The sequence below is a fragment of the Fistularia commersonii genome, chromosome 16 (assembly GCF_037954325.1).
Source record: "Fistularia commersonii isolate RoL2024-O1a breed Wild chromosome 16, RoL_Fcom_v1.0, whole genome shotgun sequence".
Lineage (NCBI taxonomy): Eukaryota > Metazoa > Chordata > Actinopteri > Syngnathiformes > Fistulariidae > Fistularia > Fistularia commersonii.
This window is the reverse complement of record NC_141299.1, coordinates 2,803,264-2,824,939: the sequence shown is the minus strand read 5'-3', so window position 1 is coordinate 2,824,939 and position 21,676 is coordinate 2,803,264. Positions and strand designations below refer to the sequence as shown.

The 21,676-nt window shown below is 38.7% G+C and overlaps 2 protein-coding genes across 9 annotated transcripts in view; both read right to left on the bottom strand.

The window, feature by feature from the left end:
• Positions 1-1,615, bottom strand: part of ryk (receptor like tyrosine kinase) — a 34,794-nt gene extending 33,179 nt beyond the window's left edge. For all 4 annotated transcript variants that reach the window (XM_086161477.1, XM_086161478.1, XM_086161479.1 and 1 more), the window contains exon 1: positions 1,021-1,615. In XM_086161477.1, the coding sequence (XP_086017603.1) occupies positions 1,021-1,273 (253 nt within the window). In that variant the 5' untranslated portion in view covers positions 1,274-1,615. The remainder of the gene's footprint in view (positions 1-1,020) is intronic.
• A 1,553-nt stretch (positions 1,616-3,168) lies between these two features.
• The window catches only part of sned1 (sushi, nidogen and EGF-like domains 1), a 31,841-nt gene continuing 13,333 nt past the window's right edge, over positions 3,169-21,676 (bottom strand). For 2 of the 5 annotated variants that reach the window (XM_086161471.1, XM_086161472.1), the window contains 23 exons: positions 19,704-19,751; positions 19,511-19,618; positions 18,093-18,185; positions 17,846-17,980; positions 17,423-17,542; positions 17,046-17,162; positions 16,394-16,537; positions 15,578-15,751; positions 15,333-15,446; positions 15,096-15,209; positions 14,880-14,993; positions 14,641-14,757; positions 14,244-14,531; positions 11,633-11,816; positions 11,135-11,247; positions 10,113-10,391; positions 7,668-7,782; positions 7,507-7,586; positions 6,295-6,393; positions 5,900-6,016; positions 4,026-4,113; positions 3,865-3,933; positions 3,169-3,498 (listed from right to left, as the gene is read on the bottom strand). In XM_086161471.1, coding sequence (XP_086017597.1) covers positions 3,483-3,498; positions 3,865-3,933; positions 4,026-4,113; positions 5,900-6,016; positions 6,295-6,393; positions 7,507-7,586; positions 7,668-7,782; positions 10,113-10,391; positions 11,135-11,247; positions 11,633-11,816; positions 14,244-14,531; positions 14,641-14,757; positions 14,880-14,993; positions 15,096-15,209; positions 15,333-15,446; positions 15,578-15,751; positions 16,394-16,537; positions 17,046-17,162; positions 17,423-17,542; positions 17,846-17,980; positions 18,093-18,185; positions 19,511-19,618; positions 19,704-19,751 — 2,846 coding nt within the window. In that variant the 3' untranslated portion in view covers positions 3,169-3,482. Of the gene's footprint in view, positions 3,499-3,860; positions 3,934-4,025; positions 4,114-5,899; positions 6,017-6,294; positions 6,394-7,506; positions 7,587-7,667; positions 7,783-10,112; positions 10,392-11,134; positions 11,248-11,632; positions 11,817-14,243; positions 14,532-14,640; positions 14,758-14,879; positions 14,994-15,095; positions 15,210-15,332; positions 15,447-15,577; positions 15,752-16,393; positions 16,538-17,045; positions 17,163-17,422; positions 17,543-17,845; positions 17,981-18,092; positions 18,186-19,510; positions 19,619-19,703; positions 19,752-21,676 lie in introns of all 5 variants that reach the window. The other 3 variants (XM_086161474.1, XM_086161475.1, XM_086161473.1) reach the window with 3 other exon arrangements.

The following is a 21,676-nucleotide window of genomic DNA, read 5'->3' as shown; positions in this document are numbered from 1 at the left end:
TCTTTGACTGTAGTACAAAGTGTGGCCATCCATTTCATCATATTTGACCAGACATCCTTGATGGAGACTAAAAAGTATTCAATTTCAAAACAACAACAATAACAAATATGTCAATCACATTACTTATTTTTCTTAATTTATGACACCTTTGTACGATAAAGCTCAGGACTCACTCAATTAATGTGGGTGGGACAGTTACACCTAAACTGTCTCTTGATCAAATTATGGATGAGAGTAGACACAGTCATGACATGCTCTCCTTTCTAGTATTTCTCATGTGTTTCGAGGTAACTATAAGTTAATACAGATGTGGTAAATGATCTCCTATCTTTCAAATTTAGTCACATTCTGCTGTTGATGAGGCTCTTGTATACAACAATATTGTATCCTACAGACAACCGGACCAGTGTAATGTTGCCCATAGCCTGGACTTGAAATTAATCTTCTATCACATATTCCAGTCTGACCATAGTAGTTGACGTTGTCTCAACATCATTACTGCCCAACATCATTTGTGAACGCACAAATAGCATCTCGCCATTACTTTCAAACTGTGTTATTAGAGTTACTTCCATAATATTGTGTATATGCAATAGAATCAGTAAAGCAGTCGTTAACTATCCAGCATACTACACCTTGAAAAAACACAATTCACTACACGATTTCTAAATTAAGTATCAATCAATTACTTTTAATTATTGCACAACTGATGCATTTCAAAAAACAATGTTTCAACATTGTATGTTGTCCAGTTGGAATTTAGTTTTTTTTTTAAACGATGAGTAATCGGATCAAAATGTAAGGCTGTTCCATCAGCCAGGGAACATTATTATAGGTGAACATCTAGCTGATATTCCTTATTTTGAAAAAAAAAAGATGTGAAAATGAACTTTTAAGTTCTTAAACTAAAGCACAGCAGCAGTGTGAAGGCCACATTGGTAAAACTGCCCCACAACACTCGAAGGCACGCAGTTAGTAGACCGCTAGCTTATATCCAGGACATGCAACGACTTTTCTTACCAAAAAGCTTCTGCACTTCCTCCCCGCTCATGTATATGTTGACATTATGATTGTCATTGACGCCTAAAACGCTGCTCGGGTTGGCGAAGCAGCCGGCCTCTTCCAGCAGCAGGAGGACGAAGAAGCCCCCAAGCCTCCACAGCACGGACTGGGGCCAACCTGGGGACTCGGACGGACTGCCGAAGCAGCGATTCAATCCCAACATAGCGCTGGTCAGTTGTTCTCGGAGTTTCTCAGCTGCCAACCTTCTCATCCGTATCTGAGGTTAATACCGGGAAGCGACATTCTGAGTTACTTCACAACACAGTACGACTTATAGCCTTAACTAGTCTGTTTTTCTCCTTTCCTGCTAGCGAAGTCAGGCTAACTTCGGTCGGACTGTGCTAACCTTCGACTGCTGTTAAACGCTTGAATGTTTTAAAAGAGTTACGACGGTTTTTCCCAGTAATTAATATACACACTAAAAGTCGCCACGTTTGGTTAAATGATTTATGTGGGTAAACGTAACAAGAGTCTAAAATACGCTTTCTCCCTCCGTGATCTTTAGAGCCATAGCTTTCCCTCACTATCTCACTTTTCAGAAGAAGGAGGGGGCGGCGGGTAGGCTCATTCCTCTCACTCACAAATTATGTTGCATTCAGGGACTCAACAGAAAGAATTAATTCTGCAAACAACTTCGTTTATCTATCCAACTCGTTACCGCATTTAAATAAGAAGCATCCAAAAAAAGTAGACTTTGTGTCTGTTCATTATTAATTCTAGCCCATGTTACCGTTTCACATGGTTAACAACAGTCAATAAGTCAGTCAAGTCCTTCGAGATGTTTTAACACATGTCGGTAATAGATTTTCCGAGGTTTTATGAACACAGCAGGGAAAAATAAACTTCCGACAGGTATCATCATCCGAAACTGAAAATTAATGCCAACATTTATCTAATCTTGTGCAGTGAATATCAACAACCGTGTGATTGTATTACATTTAAAATATTTCAAATGCGCAATAATCGAAAGGGACATCAAAACAGGGTTGTGTCCGAGGATAAAGGTTTTAATCACACTCTTATACTGAAAATCCCTTTTACTGAAATTATACTGTATTCAAAGACTATCGTCTTCAAATACTTCTCAGAAATATTTATATACATAATGGAATTATCCTGCAACCCCCCCAGATGACAAATTGAAATTGAGGAGTAGAACATGATGGCAAAAAATTAAATTATATGTGCTACAAACTAGTTGTTTTCAATTTTGGAACAGGGGGACAATACAAGTCCACCATAAAAATAAATCTTCTTCTGAGTGAATTATGACTGTTCATCAGAATACTTTTTTCTGAACTCCTCTCAGCAAATTCATTAAAAATCCTTCTTAAATGTGGAGTAAGTGCAGTAGTGGTAAAAATGAAATCTTGGCTTCTCAACTGCAAATATTTCAATTGTTGTAAAATAATCTGAATAGTTAGTTTCTCTCAGCTCAATCGAGTTCCGGTCAGGTTGCTGGGCTAAGACATTGCTGTATGTTTTACTGGGGTGTTTCCTTGGAAGGATCATAGGCCATTTCAATAATCTGCATCAGTAATCAGTAATCATCAATAATCAGGCTGCATCAGTACCAAAACTCGCATCATATGTAGTCATATACCCAACCAATGCACAATAGTTCAATGTGGCCAGGGCAACTCTCTGAGTGACATATTAAACCTTAATGGTATGCCTACTGTCCAGGCTTATCACAGCAGCTGGACTTAGTACCTTTCTTTGACGGCCGTTGACTGATTCAGAACTGAAAAAGTCTCTCAGATGAGAGGTTGAGTGTCTTCAAGGAAAGAATCACAGTCCACTTGCTCCAGTGAGACTTGACAACAATTGACCCCAGCCAGGATTAAAGAGTGCCTTCACACACACCTAATGGTGCACCATACGGCCTACTAAATTGCTTGGAAGAAATCGGGAACAGTGCAGATGGAATCACAAGAAATGCATGTGTTTGTATGGCTACATTTAACAGGTTTCTGTGCATGAATGTTAAACTCCAGACTAATGGATATAGATAGTGTAAAAAAATGGGATCCTTTTTTGAGTTGACAACAGTTGTGGTGATGATAACTTTAAAACATGAGATTGAAAAAGAGAAATGAACACAGGACATTTTAACATTTTTATTATTAAAATAGTCACCTACAAAATCGCCTATGAACACTATTTACAGGACAGTGAGCAGCCATGCCTCCTGAGACAAACTGAAGAACACCATGACCTGCTGTCAGAGGAGAGGAATTCATTGTACTGCTCAATTTTAAACCTTGTGATAAATTATCTGGGCCATTATTCATTTGATTGATTGGGGCTATTGGTGCATTTCTAACAGGGGACTTAAACACAACACTGAACATAACTAGCTACTTCAAGTACAATCTAATCTGGAGGTTTTTCACATGACAGCGTTCAGAGTCTTTTCATCAGAATCCAAGTGCTCTAGAAAAAGAGATAAAAATAGAGAAGAGACCCAGAGTAGGGATTATTGTTGAAGCACTGACATCTTCAGAAGAATTTCATGTGCATTGTTTGCTTCATTGTAAGAAATAGTATTGCTTGTGTCATTGAAACCCACAATGTGGGTTGCTGTGCAGTTGTTCTTCAGCATGTACATTAAAAAGTACACAAAAGCATGTAAAATTAAATGACTTGTGTATTTGATGAAAAAATAGCCTCAAGACCGAAAAACAACAATAAATCAATTGACATCCCTTATTGTGTGCTTTTATGATTTATTTTATTTATGATTTTATTTTTATAAAAAAAAAAAAAACATTGTCCAAACAACCTTGTGAACTTACTTACTCAGGGAGTGATGTTTCACACATTTCACGATAGCACACATCTTGCTGTACTTTATATACCCTTTTGTACCTGTTAAAACAAAAATTTGCATATTCAAGGAGTCAATAATGAATGAAGGCATGTCAGGCAAAAGTGAGAGAACCTTGGCTAATGTGACTTACAGGTAATGGCACACTCCACCCTCCCAGAGAGGGACACTTTTTGTTTCAGAGTAGAGGCGGGTACATGGGTGCGGCAATAGATGGCAGGCTGCAAAAAAAAAAAAAAATGTTACAGAAATGAAACAATCTTTGAACAAGCAGCAAAAGAAAGCATGTTTGATGGGCGTCACATGAGGGGGCTCTTGGCTTTTCGGTCCAGGTGATGGATTTTTTAAATTGAAAGAATGTGTGAAGATGAGATGTTGGGTACTTTGGAGCAATAGGGACTTAAAAGGGGAGTGGAGAAGTCCTATCTATCGTGAGATGTCGATAATCTTCCTTTGATAAATGCCTAAACATTCTAGTCTGTTATATATTGTGTCTCACTATCTGTAAAGCTGCATAGGAATTACCATATTGTCATGCAAAGTTCTTTTACAGTGGCCAATATTGTAGTTTATGGCTATTTAGTATGTTTTGTATGTATATTTTATACATGCATACATCAAGTTTATACACACACACACACACAGATACCAAGTCTATATATTTGTATTTATCTATTTTTTTAACCACGTCTGCTTTTTTTTCTATGCTGTCCAAAACTCAGCACATGTATAAAGCCTTTCCTGAAAACCTGATAATGTGATATATAGACAGGAATATAAGAGTGTTCCATTTGGGGCGGTGTGGTGCAGGACGTAGAGAAATTGTGTTTTGTGAACCAAACATTCCTCGTACGATTCCCGGCTCCTTTTAGTGTGTCGAAGTGTTGTTGAGCAAGACACTGAACCCCCAACTGCTCCCCTAGCGCTGGTGGCCGACTGCTCATGGTTCATTCATGCAGAGAACAAATTTCCCCACGAGGGATTAATAAAGTATAAATAATGAGCTTTTCAACATACGAAAAGCTCATGGAAACTGGAAAATACTTATTCATATTATAAATATTTATTTATATTTACTTTTTATTACATACACAGTTGAGCACATAATCAAACTTATAATGTACTATACATGAAGTCAGATGGATTCAGTCATTAAGATTTTTCCTCTTAGAATTTTTGGAGGTTTGATCATAAATCAGATGCATTGCTTTACTCTTACAATTATGCAGCAATTGCATATTAATTTACTGACTTGTCACAAGCACAAATTCATCATATGCTCCTATAAGCCACAATGACTCCCTTCCAGTTACCTTCCAGTGTTTATACAGTATAAACAGACCAAAATGGAGTAGGCTCTAGACAAATTTAAATAACATCAACTTGCAAATATCAAACAAAAATGATTACAGATTTTGTCAGTATAAATGTAAATATATTTCTGCCTCATGTAATAAAACAAAATATTCGTTAATTCTATCCAAACATTGAGTTAGAAATATAACATTGAGACTTGATATAGGATGAGGATTGGTGCTTAAAGTGCCACTATAATCCTCTTGAATAGTCATACTCGAAGTTTTAATGTTAAACAAGCAATTCATGAATATCAGTTGGATCAAGTTTAATGAGCGCAAAGCAGGGGAGTTTCCTGATTTGAGGGGTCTGTGCATATGCTCAGTGTATGTGAGAGAACGTAAACTTACATGGGCATTCATTGTTTCTAGCATTTATATAGAAATTGATTCAAAATATAATGCCCTATATGATTCCCACATTTTATAAAAGTTTCTAGGGTGCTTTCTCCAAATGATGATGTTAAAAGTTATGTTGTTTTAATTGGGGCTATAGTCCTTAGCTAATACTAATCACACCCATCAGCATACTGGAACTGGTTTAGAAATTGCATTTAAATGCCTTGTAATGTTTTTGAAACTCCAGCAGGATAAATGATAAACTAGCAGTGTGTGTGTGTATGTCTATGAGTGTAGGAAGCTCATAACTTACGCAGTTGGCATTGTCTGCCCTTGAACCTCGCTGTGCAGTCACAGATAAAAGAATCATCAACATGCACACATGTACCTCCATTCTGACAAGGTAGATTGCGGCAGTCTTGGGTCAGCTCTGAAAGTCAACAGATGCTGTCATCATCCACGACACAAAATATGCTGCGGTCTCAGGTTTCAGCCCATAGGGCCATATGAACTTAATGCAATGCAGTGACAAAATCCAGCTGTTTCACTTCAATTTTTGGGCCTTTGGCAATGTTAGGAATGTTATTTTTTTTTCTTCTTCAACAGGCTTAACACCAACACGTATATGCTTTTCACTTGGTGGTACATGAATCGCCATAATGTCAACCACTACATGGATCTGTCATCTGTAGGAGTAAAGATACGTACCAAGTTTTGCTCCTATATCTTCTTCCTGAACTTCTAGCGCAAGGCTGATTTTGTTTGTGGTCTCCTCCATTCGCTCTAACCTTATCGGTGGCTCAGGTCCTGTAGGAGGAAAAATACTTTCTGCCATGATTCAGTGTTAAAAGGAGTGATAATCTGCTGACAGACTGCAGAAAATAAACCAAACAGCAACTAAAAGTAAATCAGTAAAGCTTTAGGCGGAGACTAAAATATGGAACACACACCACCTGTGACAGGGGTTGAAATCCACGAATTCTTCAGACAAAGAAAGGGGAAGGGAAATCTTGTTGAAAGAAAGAAAACCCTCAAAAGCAGAAGTTTTCAACAGGGGGTCTGCAACCGAGGTACCGAGGGGATAGGTTGTATTTCTTTTAACATTTTTCCATTTTCCTTTTTTTTTTTAAATATACTTTAACAGGAATCCACCATAACATAGCAAATGGATTAATTATATGTTTATAAATGCCAGCAGCAACCCTTTCAAATTATTAAAAAACATAAATATAGGAGCCTGTGTATCATTTGAATAGTTTAAAATTAAATTCATAATTACAAGGTATGTTTATATATTGCACAATGTCCAGCTTAATAAGAAACACAATTTTATACAATATATATACACTTAAGATACAAAGTGAATTCATTCCAGAAGTGGGCTCATTTAAAATGTCGATGGAAAACCACTTGCCTTTCCACTTGCTTTCTTAGGGCCCATGATGATTATTACAAAAAATACACAAAATAAGCACAAAGATATAAAATTATGCCATACAAGAGATAGGAACATAAGGATTTATGTGGACTGCATGAACTACCCAGGCGAAGTTACTGAGGGATGCTGGAAGCTGCAAGGTTTTCTTCAAGGTGAAAGCTGCAAGCAGCGCCATTTCAGAAGATGCAGCAGCGTTATAAAGTGTATTCAAGCTGGGGGAGCTCGTTTGACACGTACCGCGCGATTTTTGAACTTTGATTTTCTCACTTTTGTATTTGTATCGAGGCTTTTTTTTTTCGTATTTCAAGGATAAAATTTGCTCGAATTGCTGTTCGTATCTCAAAAAAATTGTATATTAAGTGAATGTAAAAAAATTACATGAAAGATAGGAAAAATAATAGAAAATATTTAATTGCAAGATAAAATATATTTTCTTTACACAATTTGTCAATCAGTGTTACAACGTATCTATATGCACTTACTAGTTTGATGTTGAATCACTTTTCTTGGTAAGCTTGTGAACTTAGTTATCTTGCCCCTTCTGTCAATTAATTCTGTGTATCTGCAACAGAAAACAACAGTCCTTTTGAATCATCAAATTATGCTTTTTGGTACTTCGTCATCATCCCAATTCTGGTCATACCTGGATAGTTCCTCTGAGTTGTCTTTTTCTGCCGGACCTGCTAGTTCTTGATGACTCAATGTGGTGAGTGTACGTCCCGTGGGCTTCACCCTTACTGATCTTGCTTTCACTGGCACTGGGTCAAAAAAGACAGATATTCAATTATTTTGAAAAAATATATTCATCTGCTATGACAGTTGATAAATTAAAAGAATGTTCTTTGATACAAAAGAACACTACAACCGGTTTGCTCCTTCTTTTATATCAAAACTATGAAAACCACATTTCAGTTGGGGTCAGTTTTGCATTCAGGGCTTGAATCAAACCAGGACTGAGCCAATCAATTTAATCCACTGTAATCGAAAGGTTTACTGCACTGTTGCTTAATTTCATATTAAATAGTTCAGGACAACAGTTTCAAATTAAAGTAATCAAGGACAGATATTTAGTCGGAAGCCGAATGGGATTATGAATGTTCACATGGTGCAAAGGGAAGGGTGCTCCAAAAACCCGGCGTTGAAATTTTCAATATAAACTTTAGCAGTGTGTGAGTGGAGCTGGAGTTTGACCCCTGACAAAAAACGGACTAAGGAAAAAGAGTTGCAATGGACTGTAATTATGAATGAACATAATTTAAATTAAAAAGTAACCAACCAAACTCTTCAACAACTTCAGGTAAGATTTATTGATATTATTTGTGGTGGCTTTACTGCTTTACTAATCACTCACTTCGGAGTGTGTGCTCTCTCATTTGAAAACAACTGCTAATACGATTTCATTCGTGAGAAACTTGCTATTTAGGTCCACTGGCGTAAATTACAGTGAAGAGTAACATTAACTCAACATAAAAACCTTCACGTTAAGGTGGAGAGAGACAAGGTGAAGCAGTAGCAACACATTCATGTTTTTTTTTTCTAACAAGGCTGCTGTTAACCATGAGCCAATTCAATTACAATTAGTAAATAATAGTAGTAATAGCGGAAATGCTCACACCTTGTACATTTATTGAAAACCAGTTAATATTCCTGTATCACACAGCAAGTTCTGTTGAAGGACATTTATATGTGAGAATATGACATCCATCAATACAGCTATTTACTCCAGAGAAATTTCCATATTCATAAAATTGTACTTTGTAGTCGCCTGATCAACAGCATAAAAGAATTTGATCAAATCCTTTCCCAGTTCACATATTGCTTTGCAGACTTGGTGCACTAATTTGCATACGGCTGATTCACTTACACCGCAACAAATGCATTATTTCACAACAGAACGTTCCACTTGCCAAAAACCTTGAGTTGATAAGTACTTGTAAGGAAGGGGGTAAGTAAAGATTCCCCTCAATGAGTCACATGAAGGTTTTGTCTGAAGCAAACAAAATCCTTGAATTTCATTGTCTTTGTGCATACGTAAATGGCCAGAATAATGTATGTTAAATTTATTCAGTGGTTTACCCCTAGCTCTGAGCAATCTACTCTATGGATGTAATGGTAGTCTTTCAGCCTCAATGATAATCAATTAATCAGCTTTATTCATAAAGCACTTTAATAGACATTTGACATCAGCTTGAACAGAGTATAATCAAGGTAATCCATTTTAACCGTACAACAAATGTCAAAAAGCCTTAACTGAAACATGCATCTGATCTGGTTTAATTCAAGTCCTTGTTTAGACCTGGATTAGCTCTAGGCTTCCTTCAAAAAATGAGATTAATCAACTTAAGACCAGAACAAGTCAGAGACTATTTTAATTCTGGTCTCAGGAAACCATTTCAATAAATCCTGGTTTAAAATGTAATTTAGTCTAGAACTAGATCTTAATCCCTTCACACAAAACTAGACCTTTTTTGTTTAGTCTCACAGAGTGAACACGGAGAATAACGTATTTGGGCAGACCACTATGACAAGACCGATGTGCAGATGACCTTTGACCCTACAATAATCCATCAAGTATTGTCAAGAGATTTATTAAGAATCAATGTGTAACTTTTAAGCAACTAGAATCCGGCCTTTAAGATGACAGAATTAATTGAAAACCCATTAGAATGAATAGTCCCTCTGGTATAGCCGACATTTAAAATGTGGAAATCAGATGGTATTTGGTTCCCATTACAATAACATTTTTTTATGATGTCATTGGAGGTTCGCGGTCATCCAGATCATGTTGAATTCTTGTCAAAATCTTCCTGTCGTGGCAACTGGACTTGAATTTCTTCACTTGAAAATATTTCACCAGTCATCCAAGAAGCTCCATCAGTTCTAATGACCCGCGGGGCGGGGGAGTAACTGAATATAACACATTATATTCGGAAACTCCTCGCAGGTCATTAAACTGAAGAAACTTCTCAGATGAGGGTGAAACAAATGCCACGACAAAAAAAAAATCGAAATTTTTCATGGTCTGCACATATACACTTGTTCAGTGGTCAACCTATTTACTGAAATATGAAAGAACATGGATTCTCACAAGTGGTGAAGGCCAAATGTTGTGGCTTGCTGTGGATCTGTTCATGCCCTGTGTTCTTAACAGATGTAAGAGCCACAAAGTAGTGCTGGCCCGGCGTCAGCTCACGTAGGGTGTATGATCCCAACTTCCCATTGGGCAGGAAGCGACTCCTGGTGTTCAAGCCTCTAGTTACATTAACAACAAACCCATCTGGGATGTGACTTGGGTGGTTGCTCCAGGTGATCAGGGCAGAATTGGTGGTCACATGTGATAGGGAGAAGTTCAGAGGAGGCAGAGGTCCTGAAAGAAACACGCATTGAAAGGATTTATTAATAAAACGTGCATTATCTCTTACTTACCTTAGAATAGTCTGAATTTAAAGCAGCCCCTTCATATATTAATCTCTTAACACAATGTCGTCTTTATTACTTTTTGGTGCTGTTGCTTTAAATAATAATCATTATCTCTATGCTGCTGTTTAGGCCTATGGACAGTTCAATAGTTATCTGATCACAAGATTGGTTATCATTACAAAAAATGTATGACTGCTCACACTTAAGAAATTAACATTAGCTTAATTATATAACAGCAAATTAGTCAAAGTATAAAGTAAATGGGTGATAAAAATTACAAACCCCATGTGAAAATTAAGTTTATAATTATTATTAAGCTGCAGAAGGTACTTCCCTATATTTGTTTATAGGGAACTCTATTACGAGCCGCTATTAGATCCATCAATAACTTTCAAATCAGACAAAACTCTCGAACACAAGATTGTCTACTCATAAGTCTTTTCTTTCTGTTTCTTGCTCTAATTCTCTTTTATAAATAATTCATCTTATTAACCGGCAAGTGTTGTAATCGCAAGTTAGTTTTACTCCATCTAAACTGAAAGTTGACATAGTTAGCAGTATCAGCTTAGCATACGGATAAGAAACATGGTTAGATGAAAATGTTGACATGAAAGGAAATTTTTGCCGTCATGTAAAATTTGCAAATATTATGGTGACAAATATGGTGCAGAAGGATTTAGAGCTTCCTACTTGTCCAAAACTGCAAAGGTCCAGCTGGGTAGCTTGTGGAAGGAAACTCATCTGGTTTGATTCCACTTTGAGTAACCATATCCACTGTGTACATTTGTGCAGGAAGTAAAGAACTGGTGGGCAGAAAGAATGACATAAACATTGTAATTACACACACACACACACACACACACACACACACACACACACACACACACACACACACACACACATCTATATATATATACACACATCTATATATATATACACACACACATCTATATATATACATATATAGATGTGTGAGTGTGTGTCTATATATATATATATAGATGTGTGTGTGTGTGTGTGTGTGTGTGTGTGTGTGTGTGTGTGGTCAACTGGTTATATAGGGCTTGTAAGAGTGCAAAATTAAATATTTAAGAAATAAAAGGTGCATAATTATTAATCCTTAACCCTTTGTTTTTATCATAAAACATGTCTACAAGTGAAAATATGGCCACGAGTGCAAAATCTAACCTGAATGTGTACTCAGTGGTGCTTGCTTTAAGCACTGCCGTGAGACCCTTGCTACCGTCTGAAGGTGACAGAGATACATGTACCCTGCTGACCCCTGTTTGTCTGGCTACCTTCAGCAACCAGCGCAGCCACACCTGGGAAGATGACACACTCACCACCTCCAGCTTCTCTGCCCGATAGGGTCCTACCAAAGACATTCATGGATAATTGTGAAATATAGTATATGCATGAATTTGGAGCTACTTCAGACTTTTAAACAAAAGTAGTGGGGTGGAAATCGAAAATAGTCGTACTTTTCAAACATATGTGTTGAGAGAACATATGACTTTTCTGTTTTTCCGTTCATATATTATATTGGTAAATATTCATTACATCTATTCCTGCCATTCAGGCTTATAATACATTTCAAAAAAACTGAGGCCAAATGATTGGTTCTTTGTAGTTTTACCTCCCTTCTTATGACATTTTGAAATCACTTTCAATTCTACAGAAACTTAAGGGACATGTACAAGTTTCAAAGTGCTGCTATATAGACCCTTGATGTCCCAATCATTCTGTATTTGGCAGGCGTTAAGAAGAAAGGTAGGTCTGTCAAAGACTGCCTGTCTAGCTTTGTTTTCCACAGCCATGGCTTTGTGCAACACTGCATCCCATAGTACTCTTTCTTGGTATGAAGCCATACTGCTGCTCACAAATGCAGTTTCTGCTCTCACTCTAGTTTCCGCAACTCTCTCCATTAACTCCCTTGTATGGCTCATCAACTTTATCCCTGTATAGTTACCGCAATTCTGCACATCTCCCTCATTCTTAAAAATGGGCACCATCACACCTCTTCTCTGTTTCTCAGGTGTCTTCCCACTGTCTAAGAACCTGTTGAATAATCTAACCAGACACTCTACAGACTCCTCTCCTAAACACTTCCACAGGCATATCATCAGGACAGGATTCCCTTTCCACTCTTCAGTGCCCTCTTCACTTCACCTTTACTGATCTCTGCGACTTTGTGGCCCATAATAGTCACCTCTTCTACCCTCGACACTCTTTAACTTTTCTCAGTCATCAGTCCTTCAAAGTACTCCTTCCATCTTTCTGTCTCTTTTCTAGCATCAGTCAATATATCACCAAATCTGAGTAAACCAATCTCTCCCTCCTTACTGTCCAGCAGAGCATACAAGTCACCATACACCCTTTGCTACTTCTACCTTTACATTGTGCTGCATCTTTCTGAACTCCTGTCTGTTCTATTATGTCTCCTCAGTGTCCCATTCCTCTTTGCGAACCTCTTTCTCAGTATGTACTCCTGGACTTCCCCATTCCATCACCAAGTCTCCTTATCTATTTTCCAAACCAAGTACTCTCCTACCTCTCTCCAGTCACCTGGAAGCTCTCCCTGAATATTGAGAGCCTTTATCAACTCTCAGCTGGAAACCATACAGCACTCCTCCCTTTTTAGTTTTTCACCACTTCATCCTCTGCACTGTCTTTGTCCTCTTTATTGTCCTTGTCACCAGATCCATCCTACAAGCCACCCTCCTATGTTCACTCTCACCTACCATTATTTTGCAGTCACTTGTCTCCTTCGGATTACATTATCTATACAAGATGTAGTCTACCTGTGTGATCCTTCATTTGCTCTTATAAGTTGCCCTATGTTCCTGCCTTTTCTGGAAAGAGTATTCACTGCAGCTATTTCCATCCTTTTCCAAGTCTACCATCATATGTTCCTCTGTGTTCCTATGCTGGATACCACATCTGCCTATCACTTCATCTAACTCAATTCAGAAATTGTCCTCGCCACTAAAAACATTGAGCATCACACCTCCAATTTCCAGTTTCAGACTCTTAAGTCTGTCTGATGCACTTCTCACTTTTGGAATATTCCTAACAACTTCTTCTCCATTTGTCCTCCTGTCAATACCATGAAAGTGTAACTAAAAAAACCTCCTCCTAGGCTTCTAGCCTTGCTTCCTTTCACCTTGGTCATGTGGACACACAGAATATCCATTTTCTTTCTCTGGATCATGTCAACAAACGCTCACTTTTCCCTGTCATGTCCCAATGTTTAAGTCTCTACTCTCAGTCCCAGACTCTTGCCTTTCCCCTCTTCTTTCTGCTTCTTAGCACGCCTTCCTTCTTTCTGTCTTTGACCCACTGTATACCAATTCTCACTGGTACCCATATAGGTTATCAGCAGCAATGGCGGTCATTGTTAACCCAGGCTGTGACTGGTCAGTCATGAGTATCATACGTTAGATTCGAAGATTTGGTTTTGAAAAAGGTTTCTTCTCGATGCCCTTCCCAACTCTCTGCATTTATTTGGGCTTGGGACCGCCCCTGAGGATGCATTCCCCTTGAGGCTGGCTGCATTGCTACATTTTTTTACTCCATCAGTTGAGCAATATCAAATTTTGTGGAAAATGTTTCATTCTGAATGGCAACAATGAATGTTTATGTAAAAATATGGAAGTAATGGAAGGCAAAACAGAAAAATCATACACTGTGTCCATGCTGGCTACAATTAAGTGCAAATTAGAGTAGGAAATGAACAATATTTTTTTCAATTTCCACACCAACAATTTTTAGTAATTTTGGGAAGATAAGGCAAACTCACTGGTGCGTATTAGTGCCGTGGCAGGCTGGCTGATGTCATTGTTGTTGGTATTGTGTTTGATGGAGAAGGTGGAGATGTTGTACAGCAGGCCAGGCATGAGGCCACGCAAGATGTAAGTGGACTGCTGCCTGTCCAGCAGGTCAGCTTTTCGATTGGTCTGGCCGAGGGGAGCATATATTACTGCAAAACCACTGACCAGACTCTTGGATTGCTCTGGCTCATCCCAGCGCAGCTCAACCTCATTCTCCTCCACACGCAGCACATGTAGACCCGAGGGAGGCAACAGGTCTGGTGAGAAAGAAAAAACTGCATGACAGATCCATATACCAATATGAAATTGTCTGACCTCTCAGGAATGGGCATGATGAGCTCATTGAATAGTAATTAGTTCAATGACCTTTCTCGCAATCTTTGCCCGTGTGTCCTTGCTGACAAATGCAGTTGTAATTCCCTCTCCTGTCACTCCTGCAGTCGCCGCGGTTTCCACAAGGCTGCAGTACACATGGATCTTCCACTGGGGGGAGGCGATGACAAGTACTTGCTGAAATATGGCTTATAAATCATTTTCATAAAGCTCGTGTGAATCAGCTTATAGCATCACGCATTTGACTTGCAAAGTGGTGCTAATCCACTTACGCATCTGACAAAGGTCTCCAAAGAAGCCGTCTTTGCACATGCATATAAAATTTCTTCTGTAATCCCTGCAAACACCTCCATTATGACAGGGATTGGGGTCACAGCCATCCTGCTCTAAACAAATTTACACACATACATTTTGAATTTTATCGTAACCATGTATAATCAATGGTTTATAATTTAAGTGTGACGCAACAACTTGAATGAAAACGTCACCTATATCACAGTTCTGGCCTTTGAACCTGTGTGGACAATGACACACATAAGCACCAGGCTGGTTCTCACACGTTCCTCCATTCTTACAGGGTTTGGAGAGGCATTCATTTATGTCTTCATGGAGATAAAGCACAAAGATAAACATTTGTGTTATATAGGGCCTCACAGATATGCATCTACAGAATTCAACCAATTTAAATTGAGAAGCTTTTGATCAAGCATAGCAGGAGGCTTCACCTGTCTGGCATCTGTTTCCAGTGAAGCCATCATCACATTCACAAAGGTAGGATGCTTGCTGGTCCCGACAGGTACCCCCATTAACACAAGGTTGTGATAGGCACTCGTCTATTTCTGTATGAATCAGAAAAATTCAACACGACTCCAATTGCAGAATTGTTCATTGTGTTTCTTAGGTATATTGTTGAATGTTGATATTGATTATTGTCTTCATGTGTATCCATAAATTGGCATTAGTGACAGACCCTCACAGGTGGGTGGTTGGCTCCAATCTCCCTGAATGCCACAAATACTCTGGGTTGCTCTGGGGACAGACATAAAGCCTATGTGGCAGATGTAAGCGGCCACAGAACCTGGTATTGTGGAGAAAAACTTAACCTCAGCATTCTTCACTTGGGGAGGCATCCCACAGCCCAATTCTGAAATACAAACAAGTCAAACACTTATTACATGAGCCACAAAACAAGGTAGCAAAACCTAATAAAGACTGGAATCTCCAGGTCTGATATCTGATGTCTGGGGATTTTAAAAACGCCACCCTGTCATCTTCTCTGCCCACTTTCAAAAAGTTTGTTTTTCTTTCTTTTTTTTTTTTTTTTTTCCCTGCTATTGTTTATTGTTGTGTTTTGCTTGAAACTCTGGGGCTACAATTTCCTTCAGGATGAATAAAGTTGTTCTTATTCTTATTCTTCTTCTTATTGTTAAATCTTGTTGGGGCAACTGGATTTGACTTATTGAGATATTTTCATCTTCCATCCGAGAGTCTTCTTCAGTTTTGAACTTAAGAAGTCTTGGTTACTGCGACAAGACTTGAAAACAATTAATCATAACCCGGATGACCGAGAACTTTCATAGACATAAAGGTCTGACGCATTTCTAAGATAAACAAGTGTTTATAGAGAATTATCTCCAGACTGCTTGGTTGAGCAGACAGCGATCACCTTAACTTTATAAAGCTACCAAGTACATCTTCAGGTGGAAGGAGATCCCCTGACTATTTACAGATACTCATGCTATAAAGAAATTATAGTAATAATTGAGAAGTGACACAGTCTGCTTACTTTCAGAAGTCTTTGTAGAGCTGCTGCTTATTTCACAATGTCTGCCACTGAATGCCTCAGTGCATTCACATTTATACTTTCCTATATAGTGAAAACATGTCCCCCCATTAAGACATGGACTGGAGGCACAAGGGTCCGGCTTCCCTGGATAATATCAGAAACATGAGGAATAATTTCTTGAAATTTATATTGAAATTACTTTTAAACACCACTCATAAAATGAAATAACTTTGGAACTATGAATTATGATGATCAAGTTGTAAATGATGGCTTATAGCCTGAAACAAAGAAAAGGTGTTTAATGTCATAGTGTTCATGTTTATTCATCAACTTATGATCTATATAATTACCGTTGTAAAAATGTCATTGTGGGTGGTGAACAGAGTATTCAGAGGCTTTACTTAATTAAAAAATACTGGTAAACATGAGAGAATAGTTCACTGCAAGTCAAAATTTCAATCAGGTAATAGTGTTGTAAGTCATTGCCGAGTATATTCATCACTATTGTTAGCCACTGCATTATTCATCATTCTTACCTGTAATAAAAATGTCATAGGTTTATTTGTTTAAGCCGTTTGTTTGAAACCTTTATACAACAGGGATCTATTTTTCTGGATATTTCTGTTAGAAGACTGCTGAAGAGGCCACTCACCAACTTCACAATGTTTTCCAATAAATCTGTAGGGACAAACGCATCTGTAGCTGCCTGCCTCCTCCTTACAGGAGCCTCCGTTCCGACAGGGACCAGCAGCACAGGTATTGAGTCTCACTGGAAACAGGAAAAAGAGAATTACAGATGTAGCCAAAATTCAATAATGATTCAAAGTAAATTTGCTCAAGTGTACGGCAACAATTCAACATAATCGTAACATAAATCATTAATAAACACAAGTCATCATGTGTCTTCTGGAGATCATATTTTAAGCGGTATTGTGGGTAAGATCACATTCCCTGCGGCAGTTCTGAGTGATAAGTAAAATTAAGGGACTTTGTGACATGGTAGTAATGAGTTCAAACGAATGATGCTACCTTTCTCACAATGCTTCCCCCAGTATCCGTGGTTGCACTCGCAGGTGTACCCTCCGTCTTGCTCATAGCAAGATCCCCCATTCATACAAGGAGAAGAGTCACAGACCGATCGGGGCTGTACTGAAAAAGACACACTGAGACTTGACTGTGCTCTATTGCACTGTTAAACAAGTAAACAACCTCAATTAAATTCAATTAAAATCAGGCTTGGGCAAACCTTTGAAATAAACGTATTCTTTGTCATTCCACGACTGAATTAAATATGGCATTATCTCCACATTGTAAATGTAAATAGAAAAAGACAATTCCTTTTTTTTTTTGAATAGAAAGCAGCACATGTCAGGAAAATGTGTTTGTTTCTCCAGTAACTAGCTGCTCATGCAAATTGCTGCAAAGTGTGCAGTTGTTGAGAGGGGCTTTTACCATGAGGGTAGATATCCTTTATGTCTAGTTCGGCCGCGCTCGTCTGGCATGTACAAAGGTAGGCTCCTCCATATTCCAGACAAGGGCCACCATCAGGACATGGCCTGCTTTTACTACATGGTGTCTGGGTTACTTCTGGGAGAAAGGACAGGAGACAGCCTTTGTTTTTGCATTTGTAGTCACTGGCGTGCTTTGCGAGACAACAAGTCCAAGACGTAGGACCGCGTATCTCATATTTCATACCTACCAAATTGACAGTAGAGTCCTGTGTAGCCTGCAGGGCATTCACAAGTCCCATTGATGTCCACGCAGACACCCCCGTTCTGGCAAAGACATTCCTCTGCGGAAACAGGGAGAGAAATTGTAGATGAAAGAAGCTGGAACGCATGCTCAGGTTACTTGAAAGAAAGCACTTGAATTATGTTACATTCTCAGCATGGCCAAAGTGTAAACATAGGCAGGAGGTATAAATGGTCAACATGTGTACCAGATGCTGAGCCCCTTTTATCTACAATACTGTAAACTGTGTTTTGATTTGCCGGAATTTCTCTTTCCCTTATTTTTTCCCGAAAAGATTTTATAGGACCAGAAGATTACCAGTAAGTATGCTGAGCATCCGCTCTGTACAAGTTCTAAGAATGTTTTCATTTCTCTTTACCTCTTAATTACAGTGTAAATTAAAAGGAAGCGGCCATATCGCTGCTAAAATGTTCTTCTTTGAAGTCGTAGTAACTCCACGGTGGGTATTATTTTTCTGATATACTGTATATGGAGCACCCTGAGGGCAATAAATACATTGTTATTGTCAAAGAGGCACTTTCATTGGCCACCTGTTTAGCCTGGACTTTTTGATCTGAGAGTTTAATTAGGCATTTCTGTGTCCCGCTCACTTTTTTTTCCACCGCTCTTTCCAAGTGAGCCAGACAGGAAAGTATTTGAGGGATTTAAGACAGCCTATATAAGCGCTGATAGTTATTTCAGCTCAACAGTGAGATGTTTCATGCATTTGCGATAGCTCAAATACTATTAAAGAGCAAAAGTTTGCCATTTGTCAGAGGGTCACTCTGCTGTCTCTCCGGAGACTAAATGAACCCCAAAGTGAAGTATAGATCGGCTGGACTAAAAATAAAATAAATAAAAGGACTTAAAATCCATTAATGAATGGAGGATTTGAAGCACTAGGTGTGAATCATTTTTAATATGTTGTGTTTCAAGTTGACCTTTAGTTATGCAAGCAGCAGCTGTGCTTCAAAGTGTGGTGTGGTGCTATGGCCATCTTCCAGAGAGGCAGAAGCCGTGTGGAAGCATGCATATTTCAACAGCTCTGCCTGAAGAAATGACCTACATACCAAAGACCAGCTTTAACTCATAAAAATGCCGTTTTAAGTCTAGACAAAGCACTTCCTTTTGTTAGTACACTAATAAAAGGTGCCATAAAACAATTATTCACAAAATCAAAAGATTGATCTTCCAAGGTTCCCGTAATAAACCGGGCAAGGCCATGTCAGTTTAGATTATTACAATAATCCATCATTACAGAAGCCTCTTCCAGGGCAGTGGTCCCAATTCCTGTGGGAAAGAATGGCTTGTTGTCACATAGCTCTGTCATTTACCTGATTGTAGACAGGGGCTACAGTGCAATTAAACCAGCATGGTGTCCCATACCTTCACAATGGTTGCCATAGTATCCCGGGGCGCATGTACAGTTGTGTCTGCCAGGGCCGTTGTATTCACAAATTTGGTGATTGGTGCAATCTTTGTCTTTGCAGGCTACTGGAAAGCATCACAGACAGCACTGTATGACCATAAGTCTTTTTTTTTTTTTTTATTTGCAGTATTAAGTTGTACTCCAGCTTACCTGTTTGGTTTTCTGCCTTGGTTGAATTCACTTGAATCATGACCAACTCTGAGAGAGAGAGAAAAAAAAACTAAGCAGGAAAAAAAAACACTTTCTCACTTTCCATTGGATGGATGTAGCAATTCGGGTTATTTAAGGTTAATGTAACATGCTCCAATCACATCATCATGTCAACTTAAAACTGTATTTATTATTGCAAAGCAGAATATCCCCAAAATCGGATGTGACATTTTTAATTTTTAAATATGACTATCAACAAAATAGAAAACAGAAAAAGAAAGTGATGGACACTATAAAACTTGATAGTATAAACTAAAATATCTCTACTTCCCAGTAGAGGGAGTGTAAAATCTAAATTATATGTGGTCATAGATTATCTACTTGTGTCAATACAAGTGAGTATCCAGTGATCTTTGGATAACAGAACTGGAATTGAACCTTAAGAATAGAAGGTAAACAGCAAAACATTGAAAGGTAACTGTAGTGTAATCCTCAATTATGTAACATTTAAAAATTTCACGACATGACAAAGATCAGAATGCTTACTTATTTAGGTTTTGCCTTTTGTCAGTTCTTCTCGCTATAGATAAAAAAATCCTTTGGATTCATTCATATTCGTCCTTTTTCTTCCTCCTCTTGCTTTTCCCTTCAGGGGTCGCCGCAGCGAATCAACCTTCTCCATCAAACCCTATAATCCATTTCCTCCTCTCTCACACCAACTACCTTCATATCCTCTCTCACTTCATCCATAAATCTTCTCCTTGAACCGCCTGGCAACTCCAATTCCAGCATCTGTCTACCAATATATTCACAATCCCTCTGCTGTACGTGACCCAACCATCCCAGTCTGGCTTCTCTGACCTTCTCTCCAAAACATCTAACATGTGCTGTTCCTCTGATAGACTCATTCCTGATCCTATCCATCCTGGTCACTCCCAAAGGGAACCTTAGCATCTTCATCTCTGCAACCTTTAGCTCTGGTTCCTGGTCTTTTCGTCATTGTAACTGTTTCTCGGACAAACAGCAGCGCTTGTCTCACCACTTTCATGTCCCCTTTCCTTTCAGCTCGGACGCATATAAGTCAATTTTGCATGGGTAAAGTATAAAAAGGTGTCAAATAAAATAATAAATTGGATATTTATTTATTACAGAAAAAAAAATTCAATTTTCTGAGTATGGTCCATTGGCGAGATTCAAGCTCTTGAAGCCTCATTTCTCAATTAAATGTTAACAGGACAAACACAGGTGAAACTTGTCACATGACTGACACATTCTAAATTATTAACAGACACAGATAAAATTAGTAGCAGTTTGTTTTTTTTTCCCCAGAAAAAGACAGGTTCAAAAGTCCCTTTGCTGCCAATTCAGTTTTAAAAAGTCAGATGTTGACAGTCTTAGTGCTGATAAGAGTATAAAACAACCATTTTCAAAAACACAGACTGTATATGAACAGATTTCAAGAGTGGTCAGTTGTTATTTAGATAATTTCAGTTCCATGTAGAAACAAGGATTCAATAAAATCTGCTGAACCTGATCTTCAAACCATCCATTCACCCATCTTCTGCCGCTCATCTAAAGTCGGGTCGCAAGGACAGCAGCCAGAGCAGGGAGGCCTAGGCTTCCCTCTCCCCAGCCACATGGTCCAGCTCTTTTGGGGGGATCCCAAAGTGTGTCCACGCCAAAATAGACACAGTCCCTCCAGCGTGTCCTGGGTCTTTCTCGTGGCCTCCTCCAAGATGGACATGCTTGGAAAACCTCCCCCAGGAGGCGTCCACGAGGCATCCTGACCAGATGCCCGAGCCACCTCATCTGACTCCTCTCTATGCAGAGGAGCTCTACTCTGAGCTCCTCCCGGATCGCTGAACCTCTCAGCCTATCTCTAAGGGAGAGTCTGGAAAACTCATTTCGGCCCCTTGGCCCCGCTGCAACCTCATTCTTTCGGTCACTACCCGCAGCTTGTGACCACAGGTGGG